Genomic DNA, 26,209 nt, shown 5'->3' with positions numbered 1-26,209 from the left:
TTCTTCACGAATTGGGAAGTCTGTAACAGGGGAAGCTTTAGGGAAGGTCTGTGATATTAGAAAGGGAAGGGTTTGGAAAGAAGGAAGAAGTAAATCATTCCTTTTACCTATACCTAACTGGTTTTTGGCAAGTTTCTCTTTGTTTCATGATTTGAGAATTGATTGATGTTGGTTGTGAGACTTGCTTATGTGGCATAATGTGAGGGATTGGATAGGAGAAAGGGAAGGGGAGAGAGTTGAGGAGAAAGTAAGAAAGAGAAAAGGGAAAAAAGAGAAAGAGTTCAAGGAGAAAAAGAGGGAAGGAAGATGGGTGAGAATGTTTAATTCCTCCCCTTTATCTATTTTTCTTTTTTTTTTTTCCCAAATATAACTAATGTGCAAATCTGGATCTCCAGCCAACAAAACACATCCCAACAAAACTTTGGTAAAGTTTTAAAGTCTTCAACTTTCAACCTCTAATATTTGTTGCAAAAATTACCTATATGCATACAAATTAAGTTAGATATTCTATTAAATATCATTCTTAATAAGCCCATCCAACCTCAAGACTCTTTTAGGCCTATCTGGTTTCCGATGCAGATTCCTTTGCACTTGTGCAAAAGTATGGGAGTGCAAATTCTGATTTGTTTTTGCTTCAGCCTTTGTTTTATTTTGTTTGTTTGTATTGTGGATGAAGTAAAATTGATTCCGAAGGAAAAGTGAAATAAAACCTAAAGCAAAAGTGGCCTCAAATTTGCATTCTCATGCATTTATCCTAGTATAAATAAAATTGCATTTAGTGCAAAGTGCAAACAAACAGAGCCTTGAATACAAAGTTAGTGCAGAAAAACTAGAATACCTTCATTTCTTCCACAATACTACCATTTTTTCTTAAATCTCATATCTAATGAACAATTTTAGGTTTATAAAGTGTTCGTTAAGTCTAAACCTCTTCCTGAAATGAAGCCTTTGAGATTGTTTTAGTATAATTCTTGTAAATGAGCAAGGATTTTTAAGATTTTTGGATGTTTTGGCATGTAAGAGCAACAATATATCCTACTTTTATTTTCTTAAATTTAGTGTAAATTGAATGTCTTCTTTTCTTTTGGGGACAAATTTAACTGCCTGTTTCCTCAAAAATAGGAGGATTAAACATGTGAAGAATATTTGATATGATCATTCTGTTGTAAAAACTAACCAATGTCACTTGAGCCAACACAAGGAGATATGGATATATAAATTGGTCTAGTTAAATGATTGATCCACCTTGGCCCAACTCCATTGGATCAGGTTCAGGTTGAGCGCACCAGACCCAACCCATTGACATATTTTTTTTCCTCGCCTATATTATATTGTTACAAATGTTGTAACTTGGATAACATTTTGTGTTGTGTAAATCTAACTTATTATTATTGGTGAAGGACTTGAAATCACATTTCCTTTTTTTTAAGTGATACTTGAAATCATGTTTTACATGAACACAAAATAGGTGACAAGATATTTTTTCATTACATGGTGGCATTGGGAAGTTTGTAATTAATATAACCTTCAAGTGGGCGATTTGAAGATTTTTCATTACATTTGGCTGGTGGGCCCTTTCAAAATTTAACAAATGCTCAATCCTAGCCCACCCAACCTGAAAACAGAAATTCCATTCTGATAAGCTTCTCTCCGGGTATGGGGTATGAATCAGGCCTAAAGCTCATAGAGGAGCCAAACCAAACCAATCTAGAAAATTGGCAATGCAGAAATAAATGATCCATTATCTCTATAACCGACTCACAAAAAGGGCATGTGTCATTACAGAAATGAAAAATTTTATGGAATTTACTTCTAGTGGGTAAAGCATTATGGAGTTTTATGACCTGACCAAAACTGAACCAGATTTATTTTGCATAAATACATATTTAACTATGGTTCCCCTAAATCACTTTTAACTTCGTTACTATATGTAGTTAACCTCAATCGAATATTTTAATTATCAATGATTGCAAAGGGTTGCTATCCAAATATTTTAATCTTTAAATTTAATTATTGGATTAAGATATTTAAAGAAATATAGTAAAAGAATTCAAAATCTAAACCAGCTTTCTTTTTACCATTTTATCTTTATTTTCACACAGGCATGACTTTTCTTTGTTTTTTTTAAGCAAAAAGATGTGAATAAATTGGTTTGCAACCCAATCCAATCGTTGGGTTGATTTAGGATTGGCGTTAGAGGTTTAACAACTTGGGTTGGATTAGGGGTTATCTCAGTCCAACCTAACCCAAGTTGTATCCCTACTACTATATAGGGTTACAAATGGGTTAAATTTAATCCAATTCATTTCATTCGAACTCAAATTTAATCAAACTCTTTGATTAAGACATGCATTTGGCCATAATTATATTGAATCGTATTTGAAATATATGATTTGTTTATTAATCAGATCCAATTTGGATATTGCTTGATCCAATCCAATTGTATATATAAGACAATTTTCTATATAAAAAATGTTTTAGAGTTATTAAGTGAGATTTTGGATTTAGACAAACCTATTTTCATTTATGGTATAGATATATTGTTTTATTTCTAATTTTATATAGATCTATATGTATCTTCATTTGTGAACAAATCAAATTTGGATCTATATTTTATATATCCCTTCGATATTGAGTCGAATTTAGATCTCTCAAAGAATTCTTATTGGACCATGCATATTGACATCAAGGGGGCGTTCTTTTTTCGGATTCTAGGAGGAGGGAAAGTTGTGACCAAGAATCCCATGTTATTTTTTCAGATTTATGTGGGGACCAAGGAAAGTTTATTTTCCTGGGTACTACTTACCCGGGTAAGTGATACCCATTTCCTAAGTGGGTAAATAACTTTCCCCTCCTAGGTGGATAAATAACTTTCCCACCTAGGGGGAAAGTTGCAAACACTTGAACGGGACAAAAATACTCTTTTTAATAATAAATTTTTATGGCTAAAATGGTCATTGCCTTATTTATATGATAAATAAAAGAACATGGGTAAATGCATTTATTCGGGTAAGTGTTTCCCAGGAAAACTTACCCAGGTAACTGTATTTACCCGGATAAGTAACTTACCGAAAACCGAACAGAGTGGTCTTGACGCAAAGGCTCAGTTTGGAAAAAGTACAATACAAATATGGACTATATAAATACATACAAAATAATACAAAGCATAAGGTTTTACACTCTACATATTTGTATTTGTATTCTTTCTAAACTGAGCCGAGGTTAAATTAAGTTGGGATAATAAAAAAATGGGTAGTTACAAAGACCTCTTGTACCATGGGGTCAGTGACAATTACCCCTGAAATTTCACCAAATACCGTTGGCAGTCAAGTCAAATGACTGAATACATTAAATTACCAAAATACTCAAATGAACTTTTCTAATTTTGTTTTTTTTTTGTCTTTTTCTCTTAAACCCTTGTTGACTCAAAAATACATTCCCTTTATTTTCTCTAAATGAAACCAGTTAAATAACAAGAATCGTTTTTTAACATAGAAAAATAAATTTCTTTAAATTCTTGTTTCATTTCACTAACATCATAACATGAATGTCTCTCTTCATCTTAAAATAATATAAAAGTTATCTACTCCTTTTTCCAATAAATTAAGAAAAAACAAATGAAACCTTAAATTTATAATTATAAAAAAAAGACCTCTACCGTTTCATAGAAATATTATATCCAATTAGAAATCTACAAGGATGTATTAGGGCAATCAAGAGGACTTCAATATTATATTTAGAAAACCAATCCAATCATAAATTGTTCAAATAAATAAGATAATGGTAGTTTGGGAATTTAAAAAATCTTAAACAATTGAGTGAAAATCTTTTTTTTTTTTTGAAGTTAAGAACTCTAGTGGAGGGGTATTTATCACAAAGTGAAAGTTTGGAGGGTTTTTTTGTCACAAATGAAAGTTTAAGGGGGTGATTGTCACTAAGTCTATAATAGAGGGGGGTTTTTATAATTTACCTTAAATAAGGTATGAAGAAATCTCTTAAATTACCACTATGTTTTAGGAAATAGACTTGTACACCTATTGTTTATAAAATCTCTTAAATTATTCCTATTTAACAGAATTAAAGATTGAAATGTTAAATTTATCATTCATTATTCTTCAAAATTTTAATTCTAAACAGCAGCCACCAGTCATTCCATTAACCCATACTGATCATTGCTTGAAGACTAGTTCCGGTTACGTTCTGGTGTCATCCGTAACCACTCTCCATGGTGGAGAGAGGAGAGGTGTAGGAGATGTTAGAACTAAACAGGAACCAGTCTTACTTTTACTACTAATCAGTTCTGAAAATGGCGAGGAACTCACCACAAAGTTTGATATTGGAGAGAAAAAAATCTGTGTAAGTGATGAATTCTTTAAACCTCGCTCGTAAACAACCCAGCTGACTACAACTGAACTTGGGACTCTCCAGTCCCCACACATTCTTGATCGTAATCCCTTTAGACAATAGGGAGAGTGTTGGGATTGAAATTGTCATCTGTGTGATCCTTCGAAAAAGACCGGTCAGAGAGTACTGCAACTCTTTTTCCATTAGGTGCTGTTTTAGTTTCCATGGGGTAGCTAGATATTGAAACTGGTACAGAGAAATTAGTGCCATTTAACCAAGCGATCTATTCAATCTGGACTGAATGGAAGAAAAGAAATTCTGAATGTATCCAGTTAAAATTAATGCTTTAGTAGTAAAAACATGATGCTTACTGGGATTAAAACAAACCTTTCTATCTTCTTTCCTACGGATTTGATCTCATTTCTGAACAATTTGAGTTGAGGACAGTGAGATGGTCGATTGTCGGGACGATAAGGCTCCAGGAATCCCTAGGCTATGTTTGTTTTGATTTGTCAATACCCATCCGCCATAGAGGAGCTTTGAAGAAGAAGAACGGGTCTTGAGTTACATTAATTAAAAATTTCATTACCCATCAAAGTTCCAGAGAAAAAAAAAAAAAAGAGTTAACACTGAATGTTTAATCACATGTGGACGGAATATGATGGTGTTATAACGATAGGGGCAGATTTAGTTAGTTGTTAGAAAATTTAGGGTAATTTAAAGCAATCTTGTAAAGTAAGGGTGTATAAGTTCATTTTCTAAAACTTAGGTGATAGGGTAGTTTACTGAATCCTGGTGTGGTGAATTAACAACTGACTTCCAACTCCGAGTCTTTGACTGAGCATCTGCAAGACCATACCAGAGCTATAACAGTTCTGTTCCGTTTACCCAGTGTCCTTAGGATCCACCCGAGTTCCGATTCATTTCAGCCAGAGAAGCAATTGCCATGGCGAGCCGATCTCTGATGTTTTTTGTTCTGATAGCTCTTTTCCTGATTTCGTCTTCTCTTGCGACCTCAGACGCTCCTTTCATCGTTGCCAGCAAGAAGGCCAGCCTCACCAGGCTCAAATCGGGTGCTGAACGAGTCTCTGTCTCCATCGACATCTACAACCGAGGATCTGCGTATGTTTTTTCAGAATCTCCTTTTTTCTTCTTTTCCTAAATTCGATCTTTCTCTAGTAATATCCGTCATTTTCTGTAGATCTGGTCGGCTTGTATGTTTTTTTTTTTTTTTCTATGGTGAATTCTCTGTTGTTCTTGTCCATTTTGTTTATTTGTAAATGTGAACTATCTCACTAAAGAAAAGAGCTTTAAAATTTTTACAGTTTTTCCACTTTAGTATTCTTCTGAATTCAAGTTCTGCAATAATTGGTTTACAGTGCATCTCGTGATCTAGGGTTTATGAATCTAATTGCTGGCGTCATTCATCTTTTATCCTCCGTTTTAGGATAATAGTTTTTTTTTTCGAGGGGCTTTTGGGAAAAGAGCATTTCTTAAGTAAATACGATAAAATGCTTCTGTTATTTTTATTCCTTTTTTTGTATTAGTTACTTTTGGTTCCATGGTTGTTAATCTTTTACCACTTGAGTCGTTGTCATTTTTCTTTGTTTGTTCCTGGTAATTTCACTTGTTTCGAACTTTCGGTGAACATCTTCTTGCAATCGATCTCGGTTCTGTTCTCTTCCTAACTTTTCCTTTTTCCTTTTCTCGTATGGTGGTCTTAGTTTATTGGGGCTGCATCAAGTGTTCCGTATTTCATAGGGAATAGGGGTTTACTGGAGTCTTATCGCCTTGATAGCGTTGTGCCCCTTCAATTGCCTATTTAAAAGCAAATGGGAGCTAGGGTTCTGAACACTCTTTGGCTCTGGGAAATGGAATGCTGTTATAGATCTCCCTAGACATGCATTATGAAGTCTATACCATCTGTAAAATCATTGAGAGATGACTGCCTGAAAGAAAAACATATAGAAGAGGTGGAATTCTCAATTCTGCTGACTACCTGTTTCTTGAAATTATTTGAGCTGGATTTGTTGATTTTGTCTTATTATACATTATTTACATTTGCCATGGTGGCCTAGTAAATCCTTAAAGGGCTTGGTTTCAAAAAGTGAGGCCTACAACTTTTGTTGACAATTCCATATATGGAATATTGGTTATTGGAATAATTCATTTATTTAATTATGATACTCTGAGTTAAGCCCTTGTATACTCCGCTGAAATATGAGCATTTTGTTAGGTTGGAATTTCATTTTGCAGCCTTCTTTGTACTCTCTTCTTTGCCTTCTTCAACTTGCAGCCTGCATCAATCTATTGTTTACCTAGTAAACTACATCCATTGTTTAGTAGCTGTGTGTGCATAGTACATTATATTAAAGCTAATAAGAAACTGTACACAAGAAGTTGTACAAGGTTATTAGGAAATTATTTGTACAGCTTTTGGGGAAAAGATGGTTTACCTATTTACTTATCTCTCTATAGCCTTTTCGGAGGGGATTGTAATACTAATACAACCAAGGGACCCCTAGAAGTGTTTTTTACTGAAAAGCTTTTGCATACATCCCAAGACCTTTTTTGTGATCCAAATGAGGGAGAAGTTGCATTCATAGCTGTAGTAGAGAGGTCAAAGAATCCTGACATTTGGCTATAGCTGTAAGGGGAATGGATCTCTTCTGGAAGTGTTAATGGGATTTCAGGGTGGAGGAGGATTTGGGGAGGGGTAGTTCAAAGCAAATAGAGGTGCAGAACATGGTTTAGGATTGGAAATATCCAACTATCTGGTCCTCAAGCTAGCCTACATTATCTAGAGCACTGGCCTGTCTTAAAAGTTTTAACTGTTTATAACTTATAACATTTACAATACTATTGATCAGCATTTATGCTGAATCAGCTATTTTCTGATATGTAGCATGTTCTTGGTGCCAAAAGAATTATTTAGAGGACCACATTCCTTTGCATTGAAATCTAGGTGGAGTCTAAATTATGGAGTGCTTATTTTTGAAAGTAAAGAAGAATTTTCATTAAAATAAAAGAAGAGTACAAGAATTCTAGATAAGAAATCACCAAAAAGAAAACAAACAGATGTGGCTTTACCCTAATAAGGTAGACACTCCCCTTCATTTACAATAACCAGACAATGATGCTCTGCCTCCAACAATATACCCTCCCCATCCTTCCATCTTCACTCATAATCTCTTCATGTTATGCACACTTCACACCATCTCCACAGTTCCTCACCCAAACTCCTCCCAATGCTACCTGTTGATCTCAACTTCTCTTTCTACAATCCTACTTAAATTTGCCTTGTCAATTTTAAATACTTTACCAATTGCTACTACCTACTACATCCTCTTTGTCTTCATTTTCCTCTACTTTCTTGTCATCTTCTGAATTTTCTCCATTCTCATTCACCCAAACATCCATCTTTTCATTGAGTGGCCATGTTCGCTACTATTTTTTTTTTCCTTCAAAACATTTCCTGCTAATCATTTCTGCTTCTCTGGCATCTTATCTTTTAAGTAATGATAATATTGCTAGTGATCTTGTCTTGATCATATTTAAGTCTTTCCCCCTTTACTAATTCATTCTTTTTATTTCCCTCTACAGTTAAACTAAAGCCACCATATATCTACCTTGCAGTATAGTATCATTGGTAGTACTATTCCTCTGAGAAATATTCTTACCCTTCATCCTCTTGTAAGCCCCATTGGTTTTTTTTGCATGGCTCAACACCACTTAAACAACATTTTATCCTGTAGAAAGCCACCATTATCTACCTTGCAGTATAGTATCATTGGTAGTACTATTCCTCTGAGAAATATTCTTACCCTTCATCCTCTTGTAAGCCCCATTGAATTTTTTGCATGGCTCAACACCACTGAAACAACATTTTATCCTGTAGAAAATTTTTGTAATATGAATCAGGCTCTGTTGTTTTTGTCTCTTAATTTGTTTCCCAAATCAACATTCTTATCCCTCCAGCTGTCCAGCAAAAATTTCAACATAATCTCATAGTCCAATCCGAATTGTTTCTGAAACTATACCCTGATAATTATTCCTTCTCCACTCCAAGTCAACCCCCCAAATTACTGATTACAATTTACAACTCCATTATCAGACTCCCATTTAGAATGTCCATCAATGCCGAAATCTATGATATCAACCTTCTTAAGTAAACAGAAATTGTGATTATTTGAAGCCTAGCACCACACCAGGAGCCTTTGGTTGAGCAACCAACTTTCCATCTATCACTCTGATAACAAGCGATGCTTAAATCTTCCTGATTAGGCACTTTGCAGTTGTTCACCAGAAGGTTATCAACACCTTGCTTATCAGCTGCCACCTTATTTTCCCCCTTGGTTTTTCTCCCCTGGTCAAATCTGTATTACCTTTCATTTCTGCTTCTTCATGAGCCAACCTTTCATTTATAGTACCAAACTCCCCAAAGATCATCGCATTATTGCATACTCTCTTCAATTTGTCTTTGACTTCTACTCTTATCTACATTTTCTATCAAAAGATCTCCAACCACCTTGATGATTGAATCTTGTTCCTTCTCGAAACTTTAGACCTTTGTTTCATTCCCTCCTCCTAGAGAGGTCACCTTTATACCTCTGACATGTACTCAACTCAACTAAGTTTTGTCCCAATTATATGGGGTCAGCTACATGGATCCTGTTGTCATTCCACTATGTTTAGTGCAGTGTTTTAAAAGGCATGGGAGGCATACGCCTGGAGGCGCACCTCTAGGCGAGGCGCTCCCAAAACGCCCTGAGGTGTATGCCAGAGGCGCTGACACCTCTGAGGCGTATGCCTCGTGCGCTTTTTTCATTAGTCATGCTAGAGGCGTATGCCTCATGCACATCGTATATAAAAAGACAGAAAAAGAAAAGAAAAAAGAAAAAAAAAGGAAAGGAAAGGAAAAGAAAAGAAAGGGAAGGGAAATAAAAAGAAAGAGAAGGAAAAAAATAGAAAAGGAAAGAAAAGAAAAGGAAAGGGAAGGGAAGAAAAGATAAGGGGAAAGAAAGTGGTTTGCCCCCTGCCCCTTCGGCTAGGGGGCTTCGCCCCCAAACCCACTGCCCCCTTTTCGATGCAGCCCAATTTGTTTTTTTTTTTTTTTTTTTTTGAGTTAGGGGGGGGGTCTTGCTCCGCTTCGACAAGACCCCCCCCCTTTCAACTAATGTCATGCATCTTTATTCTTCTTAAAATAAAAGATTTTTATTAAAAATAAAGAAAAAATGAGATCCCCCCTTCCTCCTCCTAACCCCCCTCCTCTTAAGGAGGCGTAAGCCTCCTTGTGTTCGGAGGTTTACGCCTCTTGCATTCTGAACTACGCCTAACGCCTCTAGGTAGTGGAATGCCTCGCGTCACACCTCCGTGTTTTAAAACATTTCAGTGCTTACTGTTAAGCTATGGGCCCTTAAATCATTTCTCTACTCCAACGTGTAAAAGATCACTTACTGGTGCTGTAGACAGTTTACAGCACGGACATGGTACTCAATTTGAAGTCTGCATATGAATTGTTGTTGTTGTTGATAAGTAACAGAAGTGATTGTATTAATAAATTTAAAATCTCCTGACGACCCAATTTATGAGTGACATGCCAGATACACAAGACGCAAGACAAAACCGAGGAAATTACAAATTTACTCCTAGCACAGGTAATCCCCATTCTAGACTCTCCTTTACAACCCCCAATCTTGCCCCCTGAAATGCTGAGAATAATGTTCGTATTGTGGTCTCTTATCACTTCTAAACCTGAATCCCCTGGGTTACCAAGACTACATCCATCAAAATTGAGTTTCAACTTTCCCACATTAGGTGCCTTCCATTCCCCACTTATTTGTTGGTTCCTTTTTGGTATCCTGCTACAATTTGCCGTCCTTTTAATATTTTATTTATAGCAGCTCCCTTGATGTGTTCAAATCCTTATATGCCAAGGCCCAATGTGCCATTCTTACCATTGTGAGATCTATCACTGAGCCAACCCCAGGCTTTTTGTCTTCAAAGATTCTTGCATTCCTCTCCCCTCACAATTCTTATAAAATTGCTGCTTTTGTACAATGCCATAGCCTTTTTTGCCTCCTGTGGCATGTAATTAAATTTGTAATGAGCAAGTCCAAGACATTGGAATCTATCAAAAAAAACAAGTCCAAGACATTGGATGGTGATAGCCATACACTCTTGAAAAGAAGAAAAAAGTGGTTCCATGCCTGAGTAGCATACTGACTAGTCAAAAGAAAATGGATGGTATTTTCTCCACTCCTCAAGAAAAGAATGCACACATGAGGGGCATATTCAACAACTTTTTGTTGATTTATACTTCTGGAGCCAGATAACTAATACCTGCAGGGTGGATTATACTTAGAAGGGGAAATCCATTAAGCTTTGCCCATATCCTGATAGGTTTCACAAAAATTTGTACTTGATAAAAATTGCTAAAAGAGGCTGCAATCCTTCCTTGAGGAATTAGTGGTACAGTTGAAGCCACTTCTGATTAAACATTATGTAAACCATCTAGTTGCAGTGATGAGGTTCCATAATGTAGATTTTGTACTGAAACTTGCTTCTGGTGTAAGCAATGGAAGCCATTCTTTCAAGTTTGATTTCAATGTTCAAGAGACTGGAAAAGGCTAGTCTTATACCCCCTTGGAGGCTTGTTTGAAGTGTTGTTGCAAATCATTAGTGTGGAATAAACCAATATGGACTACTGTATCGGGTGGTGTACCTGTGGCCATCCATATACCTATAGTGCAGGCTCTGCCTTACAACAAAGTACTGTGACTCTTAACTTTGCATTGTCATAGGAGAAGGAATCCAGTCATAGAGAGGTAAGCAAACTATGGATGAGGAATCGGCTATGAGGTTCCACCCGCTTACATATCATTTACTGTAAAATCTGCAAATAAAGTAGAAGTTTTTAGCCGGTTTGCCACCCTGATCAGAATGTTTTCTTGTAGATTTCCTTTGCTTTACTTTCCCCTTTGAAAATTCCTCAGTTCTTTTTTCCCAAATCATCCAAAGAGTGGCTACCCTTACACTTCACATCATCTTACCTCTTTTTCTTCTTGGGTTGAAGTAGTTTCATTCAAAAATATTTTGTACATCCTTTGAGGAGACCACCTGCAACCAAAGAGATTAAGTTGATTTCTTGCTTGAAAGAATTGCACATGTGCATGTGCATAAATAATCTTATAGTAAGCAAGTCAAGGATTGATTTCTTGCTTACTATAATATAAGATTATTTATGCTTAAATCTTTACCTATCTTGACTTGCACATGTGCATGCACGTGCTCTCACACACACAGAGACACTTTGTTTCCACCAAGTTGTGGCTAATCCGCCACAAAACTTCATATTTTGAGCATTATACTGAATCTTAAATATACTTGGGGGATGCTTGTTGACTGCTGAATTGGTTGAATTGAATGACTTATCTGTTCATATTTTAATAAATAAATAGGATACAGGGTCCTCATTTGTTGAATGGCATGTCCACTGGAATTTTTTTCTTTGATCAGTAAACAATCAAAATTTATTAGAGTACTAAAAGAATGATGTACAGCTGTGTTGTGTCTTGTACCCCTTTTTGTAGGCTAGTTTCCTACTTAAGTTTTGTTATTTAAACTTACAACTGGTGCCCGAATGGAACCACCCGCAAAGTAGTTGATCCATATGGCTAAAATCATTTGTAGCCATGGCTTAGCATCATTGCTATTGATTTGAAAATGTCACCATGGTTTAGCATCATGGCTAAGCATCATGGCTTGGCATCAAATTTTCTCAAATCTTATATTTGTTGTTATTATTATTATTTTTTTTTTGCTTAGGAACTTACATTAGCTAATATATTATTGTTCCATTGTAACCCTTTTCAGGACCGCATATGATGTAAGTTTAGTCGATGATAGTTGGTCTCAAGATGTCTTTGATCTGGTCAGTGGTAACACTTCAAAGTCATGGGAAAGGCTTGATGCGTGAGTTTGTCATTCTTTTAGTGACCCACCTGTCCTAATTGAGTTCTTTCCTTTTTCCATCCTCTCTCTCTCTCTCTGAGAATTAATATATGTAATTTTGCAGTGGTTCTCTTGTTTCTCACTCGTTTGTTCTGGAGTCCAAAGTGAAGGGCATGTTCCATGGTGCACCAGCTGTCATCAAGTTCCGCATCCCCACAAAGGCTGCTCTACAGGTTTGGCATTTGCAGAATGCCTTTATGACGTCGTTCCATGTTACAAATTCCTAATAAATTCTTGGCTATGATAACTTGTTTTTCTAGGAGGCTTTCTCAACTCCAGTACTCCCTTTAGATATCCTTGCTGACAGACCTCCAGAAAAGAAGTTCGAATGGGTAAATTCATAAAGTGATTTATATCAAATCATTTCTTAATTGCTTTTTTATTTGTTGCATTGACTGACAATTTGCTATTGTTTTTCATGGTATCATGTTGGGGTCGGCGCACTCTCAGGCAAAGGTGAGAGTCATGCCTGTTGATTTTTAATGATTTCATTTTTTTTTTTAAATCTTCTTATTCATCGTTTTTAAAGTGCAGAGGCTATTGGCAAAGTACGGGTCATTGGTTTCGGTGATATCCATTGTAGTCCTGTTCGTGTATCTGATTGTTACTCCATCGAAATCAAGTGCTGCAAAGGGAAGCAAGAAAAAGCGTTGAGTATTATAAATGGGTTGCAGGGCAGGGCCAAACTTCTGCGTGGTTCTTTTAGGAGGCTGGATATCAAGGTTGAAGACATTGACAATCCACAATCCCGATTTCCCAACTATCTTTATTCTTTGGTTTTCTTTTCAGAAACTCAGGAGTCCGGACGTATTGAAAATTTTCGGAATCTAAGACGTATTTAGATTTCTAAACTTTAGCTGTTAGCGTGCTAGTGTCTTAGTGATTGACTTGAGAGGTTTGCGTCTCCAACCCAACGGCTATATCTTATACATGGAGAATCGGCATGAGCCATCATGGGTGATCATTCATGAGTTTAATATCAGTGCAATTTGTACTTGTATCGATCTTTTAAGTTTTAACCGGTAATAGTGAAGAGATGGAATGGATGGAACTTTAGTAATGATCATGTATACGGTATACCCTTGGACGTGTACCATTTCCTGAATATAACACGGGAGGGCTGAATCTTTCTCCTCCCCCTTCATTGGATGGAGATTTTCTGGAACTGTCGTACTCGTATGTTAGGGCTCATTAGGAAGGGCTCAGCTGAGATGAAGATTCAGCTAGGCTAGTTCACGGTTCACCTGCTTTGGCTGCAATCCGGAATTTTCTTGTAAAGCTATCTGTCTGGGCCCACCTTGGAAAGTCAAAAGCCACCACGGTTCCTGATTTTATTGGTCAACTGGCATATGGTTTGCTCGTTGGGTGAGTAAGAAGCCACCAAAACCGTAATTTAACTGGGACCTGTAAAGACAACTGGTTCCTGATTTTCATGGTCCGACCGTTCGGTCCTGAGCTGAGTCTTGCAACATGGTTTCAATTTTCAAATGTTGCATGTTGATCATAATACTTGATACGCAACTTTTAGTATTTAATGTGCTGATATTTTAAAGTTTAAACCTTACTAACAGCTCTCTAGATATTTTAACCAAACACAGCTTAAAGGCTGTTCGCATAGGACCCACCTCAGAAATTTAGATGCTGCTGCACTTCAACCCTTCCAAATGGGCATTTCATCATTGGCTATATGCTTTGGAGATTATGGCCACACTGGAACTAATAAGTAGCTTAGAATTCAATTGTTTATAATTCATTTGTGCTATACAGGTAAGTTGGCCTCCACGCTTCCTTAGTTGTACCTTCATTCATCATGTGTTTGGAACAGTTTAGAGTCCAAGTACATATATGCATTGACCTTATTTGGTTGGATAGATTTAATTACAAATGTTTCTATCACCTTTTACATAAAATTGAGCTATGTGCGAAGGAGTGCGGAGGAAACATTAAAAAGATTATATGCATGATGTTTCTTATAATAGAGGACATTTCTACTTTAATTGTTTTATGTGGTACCACCCATGATGCTTATAAGTTCATAACTGCAACAAACAATTGGGTATTGTGTTATATGCTTATAAGTTCCCATTCTCTTGATGTTATTTTTCTTTACAAAACAGAATACTGGAAGTCTGGAAGCTGTTAAAGAAAGGGATCAAAACCCATTACTGAGACAATTGTATCCTACCACTAGTTGATCACTTGAACTGGATTAATCAACTAAGTACATGGACGTGAGCAATGATGGAACTTCAAACATTGGGGATGTTCTACAACATGAATGTTTTTGTTTTTATTTGTTTTTGAAACTGTCATATCTGTCCCAAAGAAAAAAAAAAGAAAAAAAGAAAAGCATGTTTTTATGTGTGTGGTAAACAAAAACAAAATGGAACTTCAAAAACAAGTTTTTGAAATCATGGCTTTTAAAATAAAAACAAATTTTGTAATATAGAAACTATATAGTTTATGGAACATAATATTAAATAAGCAGATGAAAATATGCTTTTCAAATTAGAAATTCAATAATGTGTTTTTTTTTTATTTCAGTTTTGAAAACAAAAAACACATATTTGATCAAAAACATGTTTTCTATGTTTTTAATTTTGTTTTAGGCTGCGTTTGGAAATGATGCAAATGGAATGTAAATCCCGTTTCAGGGTAAATTTGAACTCTGGTTCACTTTTGCATGTGTTTGGCAACATTACATTTATGCATTGACAAATGACAGACCAATGCATATTTGCATTGATAATAAGATGTAAAAATACATCAATAAAAAAGAAGTGGGCTTTTGATAAAAAAAGCATATGCTTTATTAGAATTCATGTTTGCATCCATTACAGCTAAAAGTTTGTATGGCAAGAAGGTAAATTTGTCAGTGCAAAACTAACCCAATTTTGCAATTTATATGAACCACTTTACACTCTACATATTTGGCATTCACACTTATTTGCATCATTTCCAAACACAGCCTTAAGAACTAATTTATTTTCAAACTAGTTGATCTTGTTTTGCTTTTGGAACTTACAATAAGAAAGCAATTCACATTGGTTAGGAGACCAGAAGTTGGGGCAAGGGAACCTGAAACCTAGCCTCCCCTACGCACTCTATATCTGATCTAAATTATTCAAACCAAGACCTATAAGAGGATCCGCGGTCCAACTGCATTTTCTTCCTGGTATTTGTATTTACATTTCTAATCAAGAACCTGGAGTTTGATTCCAGTAAAATCACCGAATCAAACTTTTATCCACAAAAAAGGGGAGAAAGGGGGGAGGGGGGTATAATTTCATTTACTTGTCTAAAATGTGTACCATAGAGGGGTATACTTTCAGGAAGAAGCGTCGCCAAAGAGAAGTGTAGGGTGCCTAAAATCATATGCGAAATGAATAATGAATTAATGCCACAAAGAGCACCACAATCATTGAAAATGAGGTCTAGAAAGAATGATCGGTACGTCAAAAAATCAAATAACACAAGCCTCTAAATTATGATCGAGAATTTCCAAAAATTTGGCTGTCTAAATTTGGCACCCCGGGCTGTCAACAGGGTTCTCCCTGCATGAATGCTACATTAGTTCACAAACTCAAACTCGGTGCAGGATGGAACTAATGACTGTTACATTGGACAGCCTGTGCTGCTGACTCGTTAGTGCATATTAACCCCATGCAACACTAACAGTGCCGAAGGCATGACTGCACTGACATGTCACATGGAGAGAGCTGTCGTTTATCGAGTGTGGACAGCCAAAGATTTCTTATATACGATAATGTACCCAATGAACATGAATAAAGCAGCTGCATGGAAAAATGGAATGTCAGTTAACTATTTGATTTTATGGCAGAGCAGGCAACTTTTTTTACAAAAAGGTAATTAACCATCCTAGTTCCTTGGTCCTTGGATAAGTAAAAACACGGCTGATGTATCACTCTGAGAAAACTCTGGTATACATTAACTGAATTAAATATGCAACAACTTTGTTCATCAGTGTAAACGACTCTAACCACGAGTTTTTACAGAGAGGTTAAAATTTTCCCAGCTTGAAGAAGTATTCATACAGCTAATCCAATCCACACTCCCTACTACGAGAGAGTCATTTTGGTTCTAATGAAAAGATAGCCCACACAACTCCATACATCACCACCGTACAACCAATGGATGAATCTTCAAGCAGGCACCCCAAAACTTGGTTGGGTCCATTGTGAAGGATCAACAACAGCACATGGATCTGATTTTTCAAAATCAGCAACCTATAACACCCAATGGAGAAGACACTTTCACTTTAGAAGCTTTAACTAAAGAGAAAAAAGATGCCAGTAATTGCTGCAGAAAACATGGAATTAAATGAAGAAAAAGATAAACTGGAAATATGTCTAAACCTTTTCTTTGCAGCTTGGACAATAGTGATACTTGTGCCAAAGGCAGTCCATTGAAGGGCAAAGGAAGCATACACCAAGCATCATTGGCATCATGCAACCTATAACAGCTGCCAGACTTGGTTTTGATCTACATGACAAAAAAAATCTCACATTTTCAGAAACCAAAAAGAACATGAAAATTATAATTGTTGAAGCAGTGACTGCCACCTCCAAACATCCCAAAAGGTATGCAAGTTCCAGTTTAAATGCATGAAAAACAAAAGCTTATTAACCATTAAGAGACATAGTACTACTCTTGCTTTCTGATTAAACTAGTTAACCTCTGAAAGTTGAAGAAGAATGTCTAGCCAAGGTGGACCCAGAAACAGAAGTACAAAATTTCTTCTGTGAGAAGCATAATGGGGCACAACAAGAAAACAGTCCTTTAGGCAGTCAGTGTAACAATGCATTGTAGAAAAAATGGAAACCAATCATGGGGATTGCAGTATAAGGTCTGTAGGTAAATTACAAACCCAGTCATTTGACAGAAAGTGGGGAAAGTTCCTAAGCTCTTCTAAGTATGTTACTTTTAGGTGATTCCAAGAGTATCTCATAGAATTACCACTTTTTTCTTATTGTAAGATAGTGGTGGATTAAAATGGAAACTCTTGGACGCACTAGTAAATTTTAGAAGCCTACAGAAATAATTACAATGTGCATGAAAATTTTTCATATAACTAACTTATTATATTAATTCTTACAGGCTACAAATAAAAATCATTAATTGCAAATGCGATGACTTCAGCTTCATATACAAACAATGACAACACTTCTTTTGTTAAAAAGATATTTTTCCTAAGACTACGTGCATAAAAAACATACATATCTTATATCTTATAAATTATCTATTTAATGAATAACACAATAACTTCTACTATCTTGAATGAAAGGACAGTTTCACCCCCACAATTTGCCCTCTATTTTTGTAATTTCTGACCTTGCCCTTTATCTCTTTTTCCCGTCTAACATGTTAGTATTTTCCTCTTTCTCCACCCCATTTAAAATAGATATTTGATTCTTTAGGAAAACACTGCCATGAGTATAGGATAAAATTACATCAATGATGGGCTTTCCACAGGAGTGCTGACTTGGACATCCCACATTCTCAGTGAATGGACAAAATGTACCCTTTTTTCTTTAATAACAAGAATAGACAATACATGCATGACTTGCTCAATGGGGCATTCCTATCAATACAGTGAGGGACTGTATACAGATAAATCCCACTCAAAAGCAAGCAACATGATACAAATTACAGAAAAGGTGCCCCACCTACATTACAAATATATTTTCTCCATCTAAGACAGAATAGACAGCAATATCAATAGAAGTCTTCTTCACAGATATCCAGGAACCAATTCTTAACATTAGACAAAAGGTGCCCTATTTACAACAAACGTTAGTACATACAAGTATTTTTGTGTTTCCAAAGTACTTTTTGGCCATTAATAATTTGTGCTCTTCATTTATCCACTTTCCTTCTTTTAATACTGTTATCGATTGACAATTACTAGTTTTTTGTCCTCATCTGTAATCCCTTTACCTGTTATATTTTTGCCCCATGGATTCTAATAATTAGATGATGCAGAGTACAATCTGAAAACCAAGTTTGTTCATACTTCTCTTAAAAATCCTATATTTTGCCTCCAAGAAAAGGGAAAGAATCATATGGATTGTTAAAGTTATTCCAGATGCTGAAAGCATAGTACCTATGCAACCCACTTCTCTTTTCAAACTCAACCAGGCCTTATCACAATTATTAGGGCTGGATATAGAAGTACTGTTCCATCATTCTGTTCTATCTAGGGCTGCATCATTTGAGTATCCTGCCATAATCTTGGGAGGTGAAATATGAAGGTTGTCTCTAAATATGTTCAAATGGTTCCATGAATGCTAAAAACCTAAGTCAAGTTATTCAGCCTTCCTGTATCTGGAATAAGTGCTTATGCAAACACTGCAGAACCTAGCTTCTCCTCATTCCATAGACAAACAACCATGACATGCCATAGAAAAGCCTAAGCACAAACTGTATCATTTGTTATTAGTTTAGGACATCACATGCAAACAATAACAACTATCACAAATGAGTGTTCTTCGAAGATCCAAATGCAGCCCATTTGCTTCTAGTTACATAGCCATTGCCCAATTTGCATTGCATGAATAGCATTAACAGAGACAAGACCTCTTCTTATTGGAGAAATGAATGTACCTCCTCTTATTGATAAGATGACCATGGCTGAACACTGAGATACATTTGAGCATGAACAACCAACCAATGATCCAGTTTTTTATTTTTTCATTTTGGTAAACAGAAACAAATTGAGAGCTCTGCATGCACTTAAACTAATACTGCATCTCTTACACAGTTTCTTTAATTGGTTGAATCCGAAATGTCAACTTTTGAATTTCAAGAAAATTCTAATACTGAGACAATTATCTAAGGACACATTTATTGGAGAGCCTCTATAATAGTTTGGTCTTGTCTTATCTTTGTGTTTGTTCCATTGTTGTTAAAGGGCCACCCAAACTTTTTTTTGATCAGCAAAGGGCCACCTAAGCATTAACCATGTAAATGACTAGGCAATATTGGAGGACCATCAGCTAGGCGAGTGCTACAGATATAACCTTTTTTTTTTATCAGCAATTGTTTCGTTAATTAAAATATGTGGTTTTAGTGAGGTAATTTCTGCCCCCTTTTATATTTCGTATGAGCTTTTGGATCCTAAGTGTAATTAGCCCTTGAAATTAGGGATCTTTCTTTTACTCTGAACCAAGGAAGTTATTTGAAAATTATTTCATTTTATTCCTAAAACACATGACTCCACGCTCACTATCATTGCCGTTTAATTTATTATTTGTACGGAATTTCTTTTGACCATTTAATTTGTTATATTTTTATCCAGTTTACAGAAAAAAAAAAAAGACAAGACTTGCAGTTTGACACTTGACAGATTAATGATTAACAGGATACTAGATAATACTTATGTATTTTGGTCTCCTAAACGATGCTTAATTGTGCCTTAGGTGTTCACTTGCCTTATCAGGCCAGAGCACATAGGTGAGAGCAGGTCCCCCTAACTAGACTGCTTCCTTCCTTTGGGTTGTAGTGTTTTTATCTCGGTTTGGTTTGTCCCTCTAGGTTTTTCAGCACATATATATGATCATAACCAGCACACCTTCGATCGCAATCGAGAACGCTAAGCATAATCTTTATATAGAATTCCGACTATGAATCTACACAATTACTCCTAAAATAGATACAGATACTGATCGAGAGTCATTCCTTCAGTTTCAATTAACCAATTCAATCCGAAAGATTTTGTTTGGAGATCCAAGCTAATCCTAATGTTAAGACGATCAATCATATACGTATTAATAATATTTATATCGTGAGAGAGAGAGGTGGGGGTTGCCACAAGGAAAAGCGTAGAAAGAGAGAAGGGAGGGATTGAGAAAAAGACCTGACGGTGGTGAGGCCGGAACTGCCACAATAGACACAGGAGAATGGAGCGGGGGTATCCCTGAAGATGGTCTGTTGCAACGGAATCCCCTTGGGATCGTCGTATACGGCGTTAGGTGGGATCATTCCCGCCTGATACGGGTTCTCTCCCACATAATAGCACTGCTGCTGTTGCTGTGGGTGCGGTACCGGGATACCGACCGCCGGCTCGTTCTTCTTCGACATTTTCCCTCTTTCTTACTGCTATCTTGCTTTCTCTCCGTCTCCCACCTGTTCTACTAGATTAGAGGAAACACAGACGCCTTCTTTCCATTTATAATATTAATACTATACTATTTTTTAATAGGGTTTTTGCTTTGATTTTTCGTCTGTCGTCATTCATCATCATCGTCGTCGTCATCAGACGAAGAAAGCAGGAAAGAACCAAAGCAAAAGCAAACGACGTGTTCAAAGTTCAAACTTCCGCTACCGAACTTTCGATTAGAGGTGTAAAGTGGGCCGGCACGGCCCGGCACACGACCTACGCCCGTGTGGACTCCAACGCTATTTATTTAAAAAATTGATAAAAAACTTAGAATTTTAATTTTATATAATTTTTGTGTATAAAATTGTTTATACATATAATAATTAAATAAATTAGTATAATAAAATTAAAAAATATTTATTTTATTAATATATTATATATTACATATTATTATATAATTATAATTTATATAATATTTTATAAATATATATATATATATATAATAAATATAAATAATATATATGAATCATATCGTGCCATGTTGCTCTTATCGATAAATTACATACAAGTAACCTGTAATTTGGAGTAATCACAAATATGTATCTAAACTTTCAATTGCAATTCGTGAATACCCTCCCATCTTTTGAAGAATGCAACATTGCATCCCGCCCCAAATCCAAGGCCAAATATTTTTATGGGTAAATTACAGATAATTATCTTGTATTAAATTACCTTTTTGTGTAATTTTTAGATCATTCTACATAATTAAATCATCAATTAATAATCGAATGATCATTCTACAGATCATTCGAATATACGAAAAAAGTATTTTTTAATATTATATAATATTTAATTAATAAAATAATATTAAATGGGCCCAGGTGTTTATTTTTGAGAGTTATAATTGAAAAATCATGTACCTACCTGTCACTACCCCATATTATAAGATACCCATATGTAATTTACCCTATTTTTAAAATAGCGCCAATCAGTAGTGGGTCCGTCACCCATCACGGTATATGATTATGATCTAAATTGCGAAGCACCCTTTCACGATAAAGAAATGACCAGGAATGATGGCAGATACGAATATGATCATTTCATATATTGAGGTTGAGCCAACATTGATCCCATTAAATTCCACACCGTAACATGATTCATTCAATACTCAATACATAATAGCCTCTGAAGAAATGGAAATGCATAAAATGGAGTGGATTTATCCGATCTTGTCATACACAATAATCCTATTAAATAATAAATACTAAATAGATAAGTTTAGATCCTGACAGTGATAAGGATTCACCGTTTAAAAATAGGGGTTTTTATTGTTAAGTCCATCCTTAAAAATTTTATTTTGGATGAATCCTGATCGTAAATTCATGTTAAATTCATAAACAGAATGCGGTTTATAGGAGGGTTACTAGTGGATTAGGAGGAGATTATAATTTCAGATTTTTAAGGTGGATGCAATCTAATTATCTCGGTAAATTACAAGGATTATAGGTTCAATGGCACTAGACCTGTTCATGGGCCGGGTGGCCCGACGGGCTGGCCCGGCCCGGCCCGACTCCCGGACGGGCTTGAACAGGATTTTTGGCCCGTGGGCTTAACCTCGGGCCAAAAAGTCCGGCCCGCATAAAATTCGAGCCGGGCTCGGGCTTTGCTAAAATAGCCCGGCCCGAGCCCGACTTATAGTTAAACTTAAGTAAATCCGGCCCGACCTATAGTTAAACCTAAGTAAAAACCCTATGTGATGTCTATTTGAATAAATTTTTTGATTTGAGGTCATTGATTCACTTGTAGATCCATTGTTCATTTAAATAGGGGGAAAAAACATTTAAATTAAAATAGAAAATGTCAGAAAATTTTGAATTTCTTTTATTAGGTCGGGCTTCGGGCTCGGGCTTGGGCTTCGGGCTTTTCATTAGGGCCGGGCTCGGGCCCAAATTGTAGGCCCGTTGGTCGGGCCGGGCTCAGGCTCGGGCCTAACAGTTTTCTGTTAATAAAAAGTCAAAGCCCGGCCCGGCCCATGAACAGGTCTGAATGACACAGACCCCTATATTTTAATTTGTAATAAAGACTCCCTTAACTTTTACATTATGACAAATACCCCTTTAGTCATTAACTGACATTATGAAAGATGTTAAATTACCAAAATACTCTAATAAACTTTTTCTATTTTCTTTATGTTCTTTCGTTCAATAATTGTCAGATATTGAGCCCCATTCTTTTACCGAGAAAATCCCATTACAAACAACCCAAGACTTGAACTTATTTGTTTAGAAAACATATGGGTTTGGGTTTTCGTAGAAGCTCTCTCCTCAGAATTGCTACCATTCTCATAATCTTGCTTTCAATTTTCCAGACGCTTGTGGCAACAAGACTTCCGGATGGAGACACAGTGCTTCAGCTTCAATCCCTCCAGCAATGCCCAGTGACACCTTTTGAACGTTCAGGATGTACAAACAGACCCAACAATGGTGGTGGCATATGTCCAATCAAATCCAAAAAAGTTGAAGGTCTTGTCCCTGTTGCACCACCGGCCTTTCCTGGTGTGGTTATCGACTTCGATCGGCGCTACTGCTTCGGCCGACAATGAGACTTGCCGTGAACATGGGTCGTCTTGAGATCATCTTGATATATTCGATTTAACTCCAATACCCAAATGTGGAAGATGAAACAAGTTCAAAAGATTCTACAGAATTATCATCATTAATTCTTTCTATTTCCTTATCTTTTAATTTGATTCTTTCCTTGGCCTTGTCGAAAAGTTGGGCGTGTTGCTAATCGGTTTTGATTTTTGTAATTTCTCTAACCCATTCAACTTATTCAGAATTCAAGAAGTACTTTCTTGATAACCCAAAAAATTCTGATTTCTGAAGCCATGATCTATATATCATTTGATTTGGTGGAGACTGGAGAGTGCTTTCAATACCAACAATTCATTACATCAAGTTCTAGCCTACAAGATCTCTATTGGGGGACTGATATTTTAGTCCTCATCTCTTCTTTAATTTGTAAGCCTAGACAGGCTAATGGTCCCTAATGGTGCACGATCTAGAGTTTCTAGCTAGATGACAGTTCGGACGTCCGTTGTTTGGCTGGCGAGTCAAGCTGCAAGAAGAGAAAGCATAGAGAACCCGAGGTTGTTAACTTGGCGTGGTTACTCCGATGTTTAAGTCAGTGGCTAGTTGTGTAAGTGAGGTAATGCTTGAATGCAAGAGAGCTAGTAAGCACAAATCGCGCGTATCTACCTTCTGAGGTTGGAGGTAAGGCCTTTATATATGCATTGTTTGGCATGGGCATCACGCACCATGTCCAAGATCTCTGGGAAGATGTGCCTAATTGGTCTGAAGTCCTCGGAGGTAGTTGTGCATGTAGGTCGGCTTTTGCGCCTTATTCGGTTTCCTCCGGAACATTCGGTGTAAGAACTGACTTCCGAGAGACTCGAGAGTGACGGGATGCATGAAGAGTTGGTTGGCAAACATGTTTCGCAGGTCGCCACTTAGACCTTAATCAGGTCGGAAAGCCTTCGAGGGAGGTCGCTCCTCACATTGAAGTCACTTCGGCCGGTACTAATGAGGTACCATAGGTCGGCCCTGGACGAGTTGTTGCTAGCCGCCCTAAGTTGTAGACGAGGTCGCAAGCTAGATTTCCACCAGGTCGATAGCAAAGGCAGGTCGCCAAGTCGGCGACAGAGGCAGGTCACCAAGTCGCCAGCTGGGACTCCATCATTTTGGCTAAGGCAAGTCATCGCCTAAGTGATGCTGGGATGCTATCCAACTATTCTACAATGCCATGTGTCATGATGTCAATGGAGGGCCAAATCTGCCCTCGTCAATTGCCCCCCACTCCCGAGTTGAGATTAGCTTAGTGAAGGGAGTAGCTTTATTGTAGGTCATTTGGCCTGCTACCAACATATTTCAAGGTTTGGCTTCCTCTTGTAATACGTGTGTCACTATTGGCATTTGAATAGCGGGTTGGTGCCATGGCTGTTCTGTGTTAGTTCTCGGAGGTGCTGGTCATCTACTCCTACGATAAGCCACATGGAGCTCAACCTATGAGGCAAGCTCTTCTAATTGCAGGTTGCCAACTCACACGAGAACCTTGAATGGCTCAACCCGCAAGGGTGACTGCAGTCTACTAGCCGCTGACTCCCACGGAAGCCGCAAAGGGCTCGATCTGTAGGGGCAATCTCGCGAACAGGGTTGGCAAGGCTCGTTTGGGCTGAGTATGTCGTCGCCAGGTCGGCGAAGGTAGGTCTCCATGTCGGCGGCAGAGGCAGATTGCCAGGTTGGTGGAAGTAGGTTGCCAGGTCAGCGGAAGTAGGTCACCAGGTCAACGGTGACAGGTCTCCAGGTCGTCAGGTTGCCAGGTTGGCGGAGGCGGGTCTCCAGGTCATCAGGTCAGCGGAGGCAGGTCTCCAGGTCTTCAAGTCGGCGGAGTTTTGACGGTCCAGTTTTTCTCTTAGCACCTCGACCTACAGACACCTCGTCACCTCGGCAGGATTGACCTATGAGGGTGTCTCCACAACCTGCTGGCCATCAACTCCCATGTTGAGCATGGAGGGCTCGACCTGCGGAGCGACCTCACAATTTGATGGCTATCAACTCCCACGAGAACCACGGAGGGCATGACCTACAGGGTGGCCTCACATTCTGTTGGCTGCCAACTCTTGTAGAGAGCACGTAGGGCTCAACCTATGGGGGTGGCCTCATAGTTAGGGAGATTCTGTTTGGGCATGACTGCGAGAACTCATTTGGGCATTTTGATTCTGCCCCCCTGGGGGGTTCTTTCGATCAAGCGTTGTTGTTGTTGCTTGAGGATGCAATTACTTGAGGCTCAGAGAATTGGGTGAAAACTCAGCTTTTGGTAGTGATTGAGGTCCAGGTGGCCCGATGAGGTACCACAGGTCGGCCTGATTGAGTACCGGTGTTTGCAAGTCGGCTAGCAGCACCTCGGCGTTTGCAGCAAGAAAACGACAGTTCGCTTGATGGTAACCAGTTCGGGGCGCGAACTCAAGACAGGGCCTCTTTGTCCAGGATAGCCAGCCCCAGAATTACACAAGGAACCAGAAGCTACCTCGCGGCAGAACGGTGCTAGAACACATTGAAATCAGCAGCACCAATGCCGAGCCGGTAAAGAGGCAACAGCGAAGACGTCGCAAGGCACGCCGTACTTTAGCTCAGAACAACCAGCCAGCAAGACCGAACCAACAAGAAGGGCATGCTAAAGGTAAGGAAGAAGCGAGCTCGGTAGCTACAAAGGCCGCTCCTCCCCTACTTTTCAGGTCGTCTCCCTTGTCTCCCGAGCTCTTGGCGACCCCGATGTCCAAAGATTTCAATATGCCTCCCTTGGACAAGTACGACGAGTCCTTCAATCCTAATGATCATGTGGACTCCTTCTACTCCCAAATGCACCTAGCCGGGGCTGACGAGTCTTGTATGTGTGTGGTCTTCTCCACCACTTTTAAAGGGGTAGTTCGGACTTGGTATCGAAACCTCGCGCCGGGATCGATCAAGAGCTGGTCGCAGTTCACAAATTTGTTTACCCCTCACTTCATTACCAGCAAGAAGTGTTCGAGGTCGCAGGAAAGCCTCCTCAACGTGGTTTAGAGAGAAGGAGAGTCGATTAGAAGTTACATCAAGCGCTTCAACAACACCTGCCTGCAGATCCCAGACTTAGACCCGGCGGTAAGACTCACGGCAGCTAAGAAGAGAATAACTCACA

General features: G+C 37.8%; 2 protein-coding genes across 2 annotated transcripts; one reads left to right on the top strand and one right to left on the bottom strand.

The window, feature by feature from the left end:
- Window positions 1–5,150: 5,150 nt before the first annotated feature.
- On the top strand, window positions 5,151–13,361 carry LOC104592784 (translocon-associated protein beta (TRAPB) family protein). Its single transcript, XM_088902260.1, has 5 exons — window positions 5,151–5,466; window positions 12,220–12,318; window positions 12,422–12,530; window positions 12,618–12,689; window positions 12,892–13,361. Exons 1-5 carry the CDS (start codon window positions 5,291–5,293, stop codon window positions 13,009–13,011), a joined length of 576 nt encoding a protein of 191 aa, XP_088758386.1. The 5' UTR covers window positions 5,151–5,290; the 3' UTR covers window positions 13,012–13,361.
- Window positions 13,362–16,277: 2,916 nt separating this feature from the next.
- Window positions 16,278–20,553, bottom strand: GILP (GSH-induced LITAF domain protein). Its single transcript, XM_010252267.3, has 3 exons — window positions 20,234–20,553; window positions 16,734–16,860; window positions 16,278–16,604 (listed from the first exon to the last, which is right to left on the bottom strand). The coding sequence occupies exons 1-3, from the start codon at window positions 20,455–20,457 to the stop codon at window positions 16,521–16,523; spliced, it is 435 nt and encodes a 144-aa protein (XP_010250569.1). The 5' UTR covers window positions 20,458–20,553; the 3' UTR covers window positions 16,278–16,520.
- Between the last annotated feature and the right edge of the window lie 5,656 nt (window positions 20,554–26,209).

Source organism: Nelumbo nucifera, chromosome 3 (assembly GCF_055504915.1).
Source record: "Nelumbo nucifera cultivar China Antique chromosome 3, China Antique-T2T, whole genome shotgun sequence".
In the NCBI taxonomy this organism is placed as follows: Eukaryota; Viridiplantae; Streptophyta; class Magnoliopsida; order Proteales; family Nelumbonaceae; genus Nelumbo; species Nelumbo nucifera.
This window is presented reverse-complemented; position numbering and strand designations above follow the sequence as displayed.